The following is a 13,007-nucleotide window of genomic DNA, read 5'->3' as shown; positions in this document are numbered from 1 at the left end:
TCTTACAATTGTAATCAACTGCCATTTTCAGTTTTGTTTTTTAGTCGTATGAATTTTTCTGGTTGATGACAGGTCTCAATGGTTTTTTTATGGAGGAATCAATGAGCCTACAATCTGATTTGAGAAGATAGCTGATGGCGGTCATGACTTTAAAAACAATTGTGTCCTAAAATTTTTCTTAAAAAAAACAATTTTTATGTTCGAATTTTTTCATTTTTGTCTGTTTGTTACCTTGTCTTGTTAAAGACAGGTCATATATGAAATGATTGTTATCAGACAGTTGGCAAATGTACCAAATCTAAAGTGTTTAAAGAATTTGTTAAGACTTCACTGGCTTCGACACCGGTTTTTCGCAAAAAAAAACTAAATTTTGACCTTTTTTCTATTTTTGACGTTCTGTTTGTAGATGTACGACATAATCTGAATAAGTACAGGTCACAAGCGCTTCCATTAGACAAATCTGTATAATTATTTCCTTTTGTATATAATGGCTTTCATGCCTTTGAAAATAATTGTTTTCGAAATATACAAAAGGAATACCTAATTTTGCACTCTGTCATTCTTGTCTTTTTGTTACCTATTCTCATTGATGGGATAATGCTATAACATATTATTGGCGTTCAAGCAAAGCTCAAAGGAAAAGTTTCTGAGGGGAAAAATGTCCATATGGTATCGACAACATTTTCTTCAAACCTTTATTTGAATTTGTGTTTGTCTCCATTTGTTCTTTTTCTAATCGCATAAAAAATTATATAATGGCAGGTGATTATGCCCCCTATAGAGACTTACGTGATCATAAACAGTTTGAATGTTTTCAATTGCTATCTTCTGGTATTCATTACTTTGAGTCTTTGTCTAAAAAATTGTTTTGAGTCTTTGTCTAATTGTTACCAGTCCTTTTTGTGGAGTGTTCCCATGTCTTTTCTAGTGAGATACAAGTTATTTTTCTAGTTTCAGTCTTATTTGACGCTATTTTAACCTTGTTAATAATTTTTTTTTCAAAATGGACAAAGGTTTGGATGCAATTGATGTTTGTTGTTAATGTTTCATTTTGTTGTTCGTCTTGACTTGCTTTCGTTGTAATAGCTAATCTCAATCTAATGCAGCACTTTTACTCCACTGAGTTATTTGCATTAGAAGCGATCTTTTTGTTCATGCACATTTCTTTTGAAAAATCCTTGAATTTTTGGTGTTATCTATCTGTTCCTCATTTGGTAGACATTTATGACCAAAATGTGGATGAGCGGGTTCGGAACTTTATGTTCGAACGCACATTACCGAGCCCCCTTGTTGTATGCATTTAGTGGCGTAAGTTTACAATCCCCTCATTCCTTGAAATATTTTTGAATAAGGGCGATCGATTAGTTGAAAATTCTACGCAGTAATGAAACCATCTTCGTGAATTCTTGATGTCCTCAATTAATTTTAAAAAGTGTAGAATTCTTTGAGTTTTCTTCCCAAATATATGCTGTCATCGTAGTGCGCTGTACGTTTTTAAAAAACTTCCCTCTTAATCTGGGGTGTTTTATAGTTTGAAAAGGGTTTTATAGTCATAAACTATATTTACAAATTAACAAGACACATTAGTTTCCAGTTAATGATTATGATGAGACGACACATTTAAATGAAAAAAGTAAGATAAATTGAAAATTAATGAAAGTATTATTGATCATGTTAACCAAATTTTACTCAGAAACAGAGTTCAACTTTTTTTTGATATACTGCATTAAAACGTGCAAAAAGAATTTTGTAGGAAATCATATTTAGGTTAACGTGATCACAAGTGAAACTTAAATGACATTGACGCTAGAAAAGGCAAAGTTTTGGAGTGAAAATTGAAATAGTTCAATCAAGAACAGGTAGGTTTGGTTAGTTCGGGTTTGGATTGGGTTAGTAATTAACTAAACTCACACTAAACTATTATGGAATGAATGAATGAATGAATGGGTGGGTGGGTGAATGAATGTTGAATCATTTAAGGAATGGTTAAAATCATTGTTACATACATAACATATAATAATGAACAACTACTACTTTTTGATTATCACAATTATAGTAACTAACTCATCAAAACTAACCACCATCTTTATTATAATTTTTTGAGCTAATTAACCGTCTAAACTAGAATAATATCACAAGACACGTTCTATAAGGCAATCAAAAGTTCACAATTTGAAAAATTATTCAAGATTTGCAAAACAGGTCAAGATAAAGAAAGTTTTCCAAAGTTTTTGTTTTTATTGAGGTCCGTTTTATAATGAAGAGTTAAAGCCTTTACCGACTTCTTATACTGCCTGATTTTAACCTAAGTTATATTTCAATTCAATTTAGCTTGCCATTTCTCTTTCGAGTTTAGATTTCGCTTTCCATTTTGGTCGAGTTTCCGTTTAATTGAAAACTGCCGAGGTTGAACGAATTGGCTAAACTCCGCAGCGTTTCATTGTCGAGGCCCGAAAATCCACTCGAGACCAGATCCGACTGCAAATTGTTGTTCTGATGAGTTGAAGCGGAATTAAGGTGGAACTGGGGCGATTGCATGCCGCGAGCGTTAATTGGAGGGATTTGATTGGCTAACGTCTGCTGGGGATTTTGACTGGTTGATTCCTGAGGTTTTGAGAAAGTTTTTCCAAAATTGGAAATATTATTAGCACTTGAAAATTGTGAGGTAAAAGTATTGAAAGGCAAAGAGTTCACAACTTCCGAAGTTCCTGCGAACGATTTTGAACCACCTGAGCAGTCAATCACTGAGACCTTATTTGGTGACGCTGTTTCAGATGACGCAACCATTTCGGAATCCACATTTTGTGACGTAACAATTTGTGAGGTAATGTTTTCTGAGGTAATAGGAGCGGAGTCGTTGTCGGCTAAATCACCAGTAGGCGATAAGTCCACAATGTGTGCATCAATTGGAGAATGCGGGTAACTGTCGCTAGTCGAGGGCGAAATCCGACTACTGCTTTGTTCTGCTTCGTCATTGTTGGTTGTGTGGCTCTCGGGAAAATTTTCCCCAAGGGTTTGCAATTTCTCGATCTTCAATTTGGGGTCTTGGTCTCTTCGGAACAGGAGCCAGGGTGAATTTGGGTGCAATGATTTCACGTGCGCTTGGTACTCCTCGGAGCTCGTAGTTGTCTGTCCGCAGTCCTGAAATAAAACTCCTATCTCAAATATGATATCAAACTCGGCATATAATTCGTATCTTAGCTATACAAAGCATTTTATGAAAATAATCTTAACTGCACGGCAGAAATAAAGAACTTTTTTCCACCACAGCTCCTCATTAAGTGGAAAAAATTGATGTTGAACCAAATTATCTTCCTAATGAACGGTTATGGTGATTAATGATATCAATTGCTAAGTATTTAATCAGAACAATTGTGATCTTACCTCGCATACGAACAGCTTGGATCTTCTTTCTTTGAACTTGAACGTCTGCTTCACGTCATGCACTTTGGCTAAATGAGACTCCAGCGAACATCTCTGTGTGAAACACTTGGAGCAGAAGTCACACTTGTACGGTCGAACACCTGAAAACATCATCATTATATATATCATCAGTATATCATCAGACACGTGCTAGCATGTCTTTGTTCCTGAACCTAATTTAGGACAGGTTATTCATTTCAATAAAAATCAATAATTTTTGGGGAAAACATGGAACTGCCGGTAGATTTGCAAATATACGAACTCAGTATCAAAAGTGAATCCCACCCCCGCCTTTCAGTTAGACCAGCTCTTAAAAGCTGTGACTAATTACTTTCTTCTGAGCTTGATAAGGCAACAAATTTTGTTCACTCGAGATGGAGTGCAAACACAATCAACTAATTGAAATTACCTGTGTGGGTTCTGACATGTCGCTTCAGATCGAACGTGTCATTAAATCCCTTCTTGCACCACGGACATGGATACCTTCTAATCGGACTGTGACACTTCAAATGTCTTGTCAACATTCGCTGAAGAGCAAATTCCTTCCCGCAGTGCATGCACTTATACGGAGCTTGATCATTAGAAGATCCAGCCATGGTAGGCACGGACCCCGACATAGTCAAGGATCCCGATGGCAAAGATGCTGGTGTGAGAGATCCAGTTGACAACGAAAGAGATCCAGGTCCTCTGGAAACATCGAATTCAGGCATTACAGGTCCTGAGGAACTTGAGACCTCGTTTTGCTGGTGATAGCCAACTCCCAACAATGCTGAAGTTCCAACTGCAACTGGGGAAGCAGCCTCTTCTTCGCGAATTGATTCCAGACTTCTTGAGGTAGATTGATGAGGTGGGATTTGATGGTCCAGACCAGATCCGAAAATTCCACTTGTAGCGGCTGCCAGGTCAGTATTGGCAAAATTTGGCACCATATTTTGGAACAATGTTGCTGCGGACACCCCGTTGGTAACAGGAGGTCCGAAATTGGTTGGCGGTGCTCTGATCAATGGCTGTAAACTGTTCATTTGTGACATTGGAGGCACTAAGAGAGATTGGTAGTATTGCTGCATGGCCAGGACTTGGTGTTGCATTGCCAAGGCGTCCAAATGATGTTGCGAAACATTCGCAACTGCAGATTTGGATACGATGCTTTCGACCGAATCCGACATTTCACTCATGCTGGGGCAACTTTGGTGACTAGTTGATTGGCTGCTAAGTGAGGTGCCAAAGATAGGCTGAGTAATTTTGGGCGAAGGCATGGCAGAAAAGGGCAGTTGTTTTGATGATAGATCCAAACTATGAGGTCTGCTGCTTTTGACCAAGTTTGGTGAAAAATTTTGCTTAATGGTGGGGCTGCTGGGATCGCTCGCAGCTTCAAAGTAACTCAATGGTCGCCGCGGGGACGCGAAAGCAATATGTGGCAAGCGTTTAGCCGGCGAAACATCATTGCGCTCCTCGGCTGAAGAACCCGCAATGTTGTTGGCAAACTTTCCAGCTTTGGGAAAGGGTTCGAAGTTTGGAGGTGTAGCTGAGCTGCAGCCGCTGCGTAAGTCCAGAGGCTTTGAATCGGACAAGTTGAGTTCGGCAACATTGGAGTCGGCAAAGTTTTCTTCTTCGGCAACGTTTGAGTCGGCAAAATTATTCTCGGCAGATTTATTCTCGATAGAGTCGGGGGACAGGTTGTGTTCGGTCGGTTGATAAGCGACAGAGGACCCGGCTGAGCTTCCACTAGACTCGGAAGGCGACGAATGGGTAAACTTGACCTCGCCATTTTGAACCAACTTTGATGATGATTTTTCCAGACTATTATTTTGGGGAATGTCCTCTAAGTTTTCTCCATTTTTCTTGAAATTCTCCAGTCGCAAAATCTAAACAAAAACAAACTTCCTAGAATCAATTGGAAAAATTACTGACAACTGAAGGCGTATGCCAAAAACGGGAAATTATTTAACGCTAAACACTAAGATAATTTCAGTTCAGTTAAGTAACACCGGCAGTTGCTAAAGAAATACTGGATCTTTTCCGTTTTTGTCCCTGTAACGTAACCCCCACCCCCCCCCCCCCCCCCGAACGGAAGAGATCCAAAACCTAAAAGAATCCAAATTATGAAAAATAGAACGGAAGAGATCCAAAACCTAAAGGAATCCAAATTATGAAAAATAGAACGGAAGAGATCCAAAACCTAAAAGAATCCAAATTATGAAAAATAGTTACTTGATTTCTAATTAACTCCATCGGTTTTATAACTGTGGGACGGCGAACCTTAACCATAAAGTCTGGATCCTGGTAACTGTTTCGATACGGCTCAAAACTTTGCATTTTGACCAAGCACTAAACAAAAGGTAACAAATGCGCAAAACTAGTAAAATCGATTAAAATAAGTTTTAAATTATCGGTATTGATTCTGTATACACAAACGAAGAAGTGAAAGCTCGGCTAACTGTGTGACAGTAACTGTTTCAATTCAATTTCTTATTCTTAAATGAAGCAATAGTAATTTTTTACAGCAGCTAAGTAATTGAGAAAGTCGTAGCGAGTTAACAACACTCGGTAATAAACGTGGTCTTGGTAAAAGTTATCATAAAACTTATCATATGTTGCTTTTCGGTTATAAAACCGAAGTGGTTTCGTTTTAACTAAACGTGCCACATTAAAGGTACAAAGTTTGACCTGTTAGACGAAAATTGATAATTTATAAGTTAATTACAAATATAACTGATGAACAGAATCTTCAAGTTATAACTGACGTGTTATGAATGTTTACTTCGTTTATAGCTCCGTGCACGTTACATATTTGGTGCATTTTTCAAATACTTTAACTCAGAACATCTTTTATCAGTTTGAAAACGTAATAACCCACGGAGTAATACGTGGTCAGTCAGTTAACTAGTTGAGTTAGCTATGTTTGCTAATAACCGTTTATGACAAAAGTATCATCGTCTAATCTTGTGTATCTTCTGTTTAATGTTCGATTCCAAAACGTTTCATAACGAACGAACAAACAAACCTGGTCGTCAAAATTCGTAACTTAAATGCTTCTTTATATATCGGTTAGATGGGTACGTTTTGGAACAAAAAGTTTTGTCTTTGTAAAATGAACAAAAAACAGCTGTACAACCGAAAACGCTCATACCGTATTCTTACAATTTTGCACCAAATCTTTCTAATTTTACTTTAAATAACATAACGCAAAAACAAGTGTAAAATAAAACGATTTTAACCTTCTATTGATGAAAAGTTTCTACTATAAGAAGTCGGTTAAAGCTTAGAAGTGTAACCATGCATAAGGTGTGTTATAAGATGGTGGCAGCTCTCAGTTATAATATCTCTTATAACTAATATCAGTTAATATTAGTTATGATTTATGAAAGTAAAACTTCAGTTATTCTAGAATGATTAAAGAAAGCATGACAGTATCGGACGTTGACCTTTGGCTACTATCTAAGTTATAATAGTTATAACTAAATTGTAATCGTAATAACTCTCTCTGCTTTATCAATTAAAATGATTAATCAAGCGAGATAAAAGTCAAGTTTGCCACAGTTATATCTATCATCACCAAAGTAGTTATACAATCGCATGCTGTTAGAATCAATATTCAGTTTCAAGATGACATTGTCATAAGTTTGGGCAAATCCTTTTGTGAACCCAACAGAGAGAGCAAGTATCAACCCATTACATGAATTTGACCTATGTTCAAAATGTTTACGTAGACAACGCCAAAAATTCGAATTCACCTAATTCAACTCACTTGGTTGCAATATTTAAATAAGTGCATGAACTTTAGTTTCCATATAGTTTTGAGTATTTTCAAGATCCTCCCCTAAGATTATCTAACCTCTAAGCTGGATGGGGGTATTATGTGAAAGACCCAAAAAATGCCATGAATATACCATAAAAGGGAGCTGTGATTTCATGGGGAGGGGGAGAGATGAGGGATAAAAACAAAAAGATTCAAGATTTTTTGGAAATGCCAACTCGCTGTAGAGTTCATTTGATCTTTTATTAATTTCACATCCTAAACCCCACTAGTCCTGGACGTGAAAAGAAGCGGGGGTAATAGGGTACAGGTTGATCCTATCCCGTCACTTCGAATGGTTCTCTCGCAAAATAGCCTACTTTTACAAGAATCTTGAATGAAGATAACGATCTGGTCTCGCCTTAGGTAGATGTACTCATAGCTAGCTAACTATGCCTATTTCAAAAGACAGGCCTTCCGATTATAAAAAAGTACTTATATTAGTGGTTGGTAACTATTACTAACTTGTGCCAGTCTCTCCCTGAGCAGTGATTCCACGTCCACTCCGATGGCACATTGAGTTGAGACATCTTTGAATGTCTTCTCCGGCATGCACGTGTAACGATCTAAACATACACATACATACATACATATATAGATATGTCACAAACACAAACAATGCTAATTACTCACTAATATTTTCAGATCCTTTTCCGTTTGTACCCTCACCCCCCCCCCCCCCCCCATAGCTCAGTGAGTGCATATTATTTGCATCCTCAGACTCCATGTCATACAATGATTTACTATGCAATATCATCACATTCTCTGTTATTGGGGGTCCATAACATACTGGGGAGGCACAAACGGAAAAACTCCATTTTTCTACAATTTTGTAAGATATCTTTTCTTTTCGTCCATAAATACAATATTGGAGTAAACGGCAAATCGTCCCCCCCATCTTAGTGGTCATATAACGTGTAACCCACCCAAACATATTAACATTCCATAATAGGGGGGGGGGGGGTTATAATTTTATGGGGTTGGCTATAATGGGAAAGACCCAAAAAGCATGGATGACAGGTTCCTCAGATATTTTCCCTTTGTGAACCCCTCTCCCCTCCAACTTCCAGCCCAAGGAGGATATTCAATATTTATTACTGCAATGATTTATTACGCAATGGTATATATGTGATAATGGGGGGGGGGGGGGGGTGCGCTTAACGTACTGGGCATTAAAGGAATGTTAGTTTTTCGTAATATTTGTTTTCTACCTGCTCTAACTGTAATAATGCATTAACTAACATGAGCGAGATTAGAATTGACTTGTGTAGGCGCGACAGGATAGATTTGTTCTTTGTTCACGTTATAACTTACTCTATTCCAATCACAAAATAAATCCGTTGGCTAATTTTGCACGCAGTTGTCATTTATGCGCAATTTGACTTTCTGGCCTTGACCAGATTGAGCTGTCATTTGACTTCTGATATAGAATTTACCTTCCAAACAACTGTCAATTGAAAGACAACCCCCCCCCCCCCATTTTTTCTCTATTTTTCCCCTAAACAACAATCTCCTCATGATTCTTTTCCACAAAACAGCTTCTTAGCTGTAAAATTTCCTAGCTGTTCAGATTTTGATTTGACTCTTAGTCTTCTAGTCGCCCTGCGCCCTTTCAAAATAAACTGATTGATTTTTAACAATGTGTATGACTCTTGGGCAATGTAATCAAACTTGAAACTTCAAAATCCTGTAATCGGAAGTGAACAAATATATCGCACGGATTATAGTCCCGATTATGGCAAATATTATTGTTTGTGCTTACTGATTGTGCTCCCCACTAACATGATTAAATGTTACGAAACAGAAATTTGGCGTTTTGCTTTTGTTTACAATGCAAAGGACAAACACTAACACAAATACCCTAAAATTTGCCAAAGGGATTAACCAAAATCTGGCATATTTCAGCTTTGACCCACTTCATATTTCAGACGTGAACAAATTACGCAATGCAATGAAATGTTTCAAAAGCTGTGTATAGTACTTATGCAAATGGATGTGTCATCGTGGGTTGGGTTACACAACTTTCACATCAAAGCCAAAAGCGGATCTACATTTTATTTAATGCTTTGAGTATAAATGGTGTTCGGTAAATTTTTGAACCATATAAATCCAATCGGATCATTTTAACAACACCCCCTCCCCAACCCCCCTCTACAAATGGGGATATTCTTAATTAAGAATTAAAGCTATTTATCTATCGACCAAATCATAAACAAGAATAATTGAGTTTCAGGTCAATACTACCTAAAAAATTTTGAGGTATATATGGAGGGGTAATAGTTATTATTATTGGGGTTATTCAAAAAGTGAATTTTTTGGGGTTATTCATTTTTACTCTTATTTTAAATATGACATTTTCCTTGACCGGATTTCAGTATCTTAGTAATAACAACTAAATGCTAATTCTACGTTTCTGTTATTGGGAGCTCTAATGAACTTTTTCTCTGCTTATTGACCATTGCAAATTCAAAGCCTCGATTTAATCGAACATTCGAAACGGGTCTAAACTTGAAAAGTTTTGTTATAACTGAAAATTATAAACAAAGAAATGTAGTTTTCTTTGTGACGACGCATTAGATAGTTTGAGTAATTTAGTTCTAATTTAGAGTAAAATTCGTTTTGTTTCTAACAGAATATTGGTTGAACTTTTTCAAGCAGGTGAATTAGTATTATAAATAGTTAAGTTAGTTGTAAGTTATGTTTTGGCACGTTTCATTGTGACCGAATCGAATGCAGCTATTTTAAGCAAAATGTATTGAGCTATGCTGTGATCATAGCTTAAAATAAAGAAGTTTTTGATTTTAAAATTGAGACCATTAGAAAAAGTTAGAGTTTAGAAAAATTTAGCGTTTTATTTTCAAAATAACAGCAGAAAAACGATAATATGCACTACTACAACACTGGCTGGGTCATGCTTAAATTTAATTTGGTTCCATTTTTTTCCAAATAAATATTAGTTGATGTCTGTGACGGCCAACAACCAAAAAAAAGAAAATCAAAGCCCGACCTCTGTTTGGACGAACTATTGAAAGCTTGAATTTAGCGGTCGGCTAAATTTCTTATTTTTCCTTGTTGGCTAGACCAACTTTGTTAGTTAATTTTTGAGTGCAAAAAGCCCTTATTATGTAATAAGTCTTCTTGTTTCACTGATTTTTGCATCATTCTTTCCAGTTAACTTAAAAAAGTAGCAAATTCTTCCGTGCATTTAATTGAATTTCCAAGCATTGTTATTTTTTTTTAAAAAAAAAAAAGAGGCTGCTTTTAGAAATAGAAAACATTATGGCAAAAGTGGCAATGTATATGGAACATTAATAGCTTCCTAATAAAGTGATACAAAGTCAGTATAGAAAAGCTTCAGGTTAAAGTTAAAGATTACTATTACTAAATTCTTGATTATGATGCTCAAATTCATCACAAACTCTTCCGAGTTTCAGATCCCTCGAGTTTTTGTGGAAAATATGCATTTATCATGGAAAGAAAAAGTTTGATATACTAGTTTATGTTAGGTAGGGGTATCAATTATACAAGTATCTCAAAATAGCTCCAATTGTATTCCAACGTTTTGTTAAGATCTTCATAAGATTGTTGGGGGAGAGAGAACGTCAAGATTTGTACAAAGTTATGTCAACTTATGTCTTTCTTACCGACACTGTGTGGCCTGTAGATCTCCTGACCTGCTTGACCTTGTGATTGGCTGTGACCTTTGGTGACCTCTGCAGATGCCCTGAGTGACTCCTGGAACAGCCTCCTTTCCTCCTCAAGGTCATACTCCTTCTTGCGTTTCTTCAGCAGGAAAAAATTGGGCATGCTTTTGCTCGCTTGGTTTTTCTCCCAGTTGAGAGAGTTATTGATCTGGGCACTTCAAAAAACTCAGAGACTTCTTCAATTTCGGGTTTCTATGTTCTTAATTGGTTCACGCTGATTTGGGCTCTATGTGGCAAATTATGTGACGCGTTATATAATGACCACAATTCAACTTTATTTCCGGGAATAAGTATTACTTCTAGGTTTTCTCCTATTTTTTTTTCAAATGTGGAATGAAAATGTTATCGGATGTATATGTAAATCAATTGTTCCCTAAATAGTTTTTAGGGTAACGCAAAATCTAAATTGATGCTTGCTTAAACCGACAGCGCTTCAGTTTGGCAGCTGGTTTCAGAATTGAAGTTATAGTTACACGTGAATTTAGAGTATTTTAGTCTACTCTGCTGGTAAAGAATATCCGGTATTAATGAACCAGTTTTGGTATCAGTACAGTCAGTTTATCAATAAACCAACTCTAGTTATCACTATTTATAACTAGCTCTGTTTAAACACAAGCTCAAGTTCAACTATATATAATTGGCCAGGATGTAACTCGAAACTCAGTTTTCTGCAAAGTACTTCTAACTCAAGTAATAATAAGTTATAACGCAGCTGAATAGATGAGGTTAATTATAATTGAATGAGTGTCTCGTGTTTCTACCTGTAATCAAGCCTGCCGCTTTTTACCACTTTCCGGTAAATGAGTTTAATACCGGCGGCTATCCGGGAAAATTGAGTTGACGCTTTTTGGCTACTTTTGGCGCTAAATTTGTAGCGTTTGAACAAAAGTGGTGAGTGAGTGAGACGAGTGTTAATCGTAGCGAATCAGGAAACGGTTTGAGATATCAGACAAAGCCGAATGCGATCCGAGTGAAAAAGGCGTGAAAAGATATAAGAATGCGTGAATACGATAACGTCACTGTCTAGAAGTGTTAAAATGAGTCAATGACCTTTTATTTCGCATTAACGCCTATATTTATCGAACTCAACAGCAAAAGTACTCTGGAAAAAATTCAAGTACAAGGTTAGGTTATTTATAACTTGATATCAAGGATGCGGTTAGGAGTTATTAACTCGTAAGTTAGGGAACCGCTAACGCGGATTTTCGGATTAGGTTATCCAAAACAAAGGAATTGGTTTAATAAGTACTAACTAATTGTACGATTACCGCAATATGGGGACAATTATAATCTTTCCACGCAATTTTCCCAAAGTCAAGGCTACTCATGGAAAACAATACTTCATTAACATATTTCCTTGTATCCTTACGCAAGCTGTAACGTGATGCAACTGCGATATTACGTAACACTTATGGATAAAGACCGAATGAGGGAAAAATTATGTAACAACTGAGAAAAGAACCGTATAAATTAGTAAAATTGTTTTACCAAAATTGATCAGCTGTAAATGTCAGATTGATATGGCTTGCGTTTGCGACTGTTTTCTGTCGGTGGTGTGAAAAGTTTCAGCCATCTGTTTCCTTTTATGGTAACTTCCACCAACTGAAGCGTTAAAAAGTTGCTCAAATATTGTAATGCTCAATTAACTCACACTGTTTGAGTGAAATTATAATAAAACACAATTTGGAAGCTGACTGCGAGCTTAGCCATGGAAAATAACTTTACACCTAACAGATAATTACTTCAATTAAATAAATACTGACTTAAAAACCTATAAATTTAGCAGCAATGAGTTTATAATTGATATAGCACAATGTCAGATTTAACACTTGCACAGCCGTTGGTGGGGGGGGGGGGGGGTTTGTTCGTTTGAATTGCTTGCAGGTTTGAATTGCTTAACTGACATCTGAAATACAACCTGATTGCTAAAATTGACCAACAATCATCACAAAAAATTTTTGATTTGGAACTATATAAGAACGAACATTCGATAGTATTTCTTAAAATATGGTTTTGTTAAATCTGGCATCTAATGTTTTTCTAGAAACGAAAACAAATTTCAATAACTAAAACAAAATTAAAGC

General features: G+C 36.5%; 1 protein-coding gene across 3 annotated transcripts; it reads right to left on the bottom strand.

The window, feature by feature from the left end:
* Window positions 1-1,542: 1,542 nt before the first annotated feature.
* Window positions 1,543-11,942, bottom strand: LOC142337738 (uncharacterized). 3 transcript variants are annotated; one of them, XM_075387214.1, is made up of 5 exons: window positions 10,864-11,942; window positions 7,685-7,785; window positions 3,833-5,288; window positions 3,385-3,524; window positions 1,543-3,141 (listed from the first exon to the last, which is right to left on the bottom strand). In XM_075387214.1, the coding sequence occupies exons 1-5, from the start codon at window positions 11,024-11,026 to the stop codon at window positions 2,353-2,355; spliced, it is 2,649 nt and encodes an 882-aa protein (XP_075243329.1). In that variant the 5' UTR covers window positions 11,027-11,942; the 3' UTR covers window positions 1,543-2,352. The 3 variants fall into 3 exon arrangements, with proteins under 3 accessions (XP_075243329.1, XP_075243332.1, XP_075243331.1); XM_075387217.1 differs by lacking the exon at window positions 10,864-11,942 and adding an exon at window positions 8,462-8,593; XM_075387216.1 differs by lacking the exons at window positions 7,685-7,785; window positions 10,864-11,942 and adding an exon at window positions 5,635-6,629.
* Between the last annotated feature and the right edge of the window lie 1,065 nt (window positions 11,943-13,007).

The sequence above is a fragment of the Convolutriloba macropyga genome, chromosome 4, assembly GCF_964194025.1.
Source record: "Convolutriloba macropyga chromosome 4, txConMacr16.3, whole genome shotgun sequence".
NCBI classification, from domain to species: domain Eukaryota; kingdom Metazoa; phylum Xenacoelomorpha; order Acoela; family Convolutidae; genus Convolutriloba; species Convolutriloba macropyga.
The sequence above is the reverse complement of the archived record's forward strand: the minus strand, read 5'-3'. Positions and strand labels throughout refer to the sequence as shown.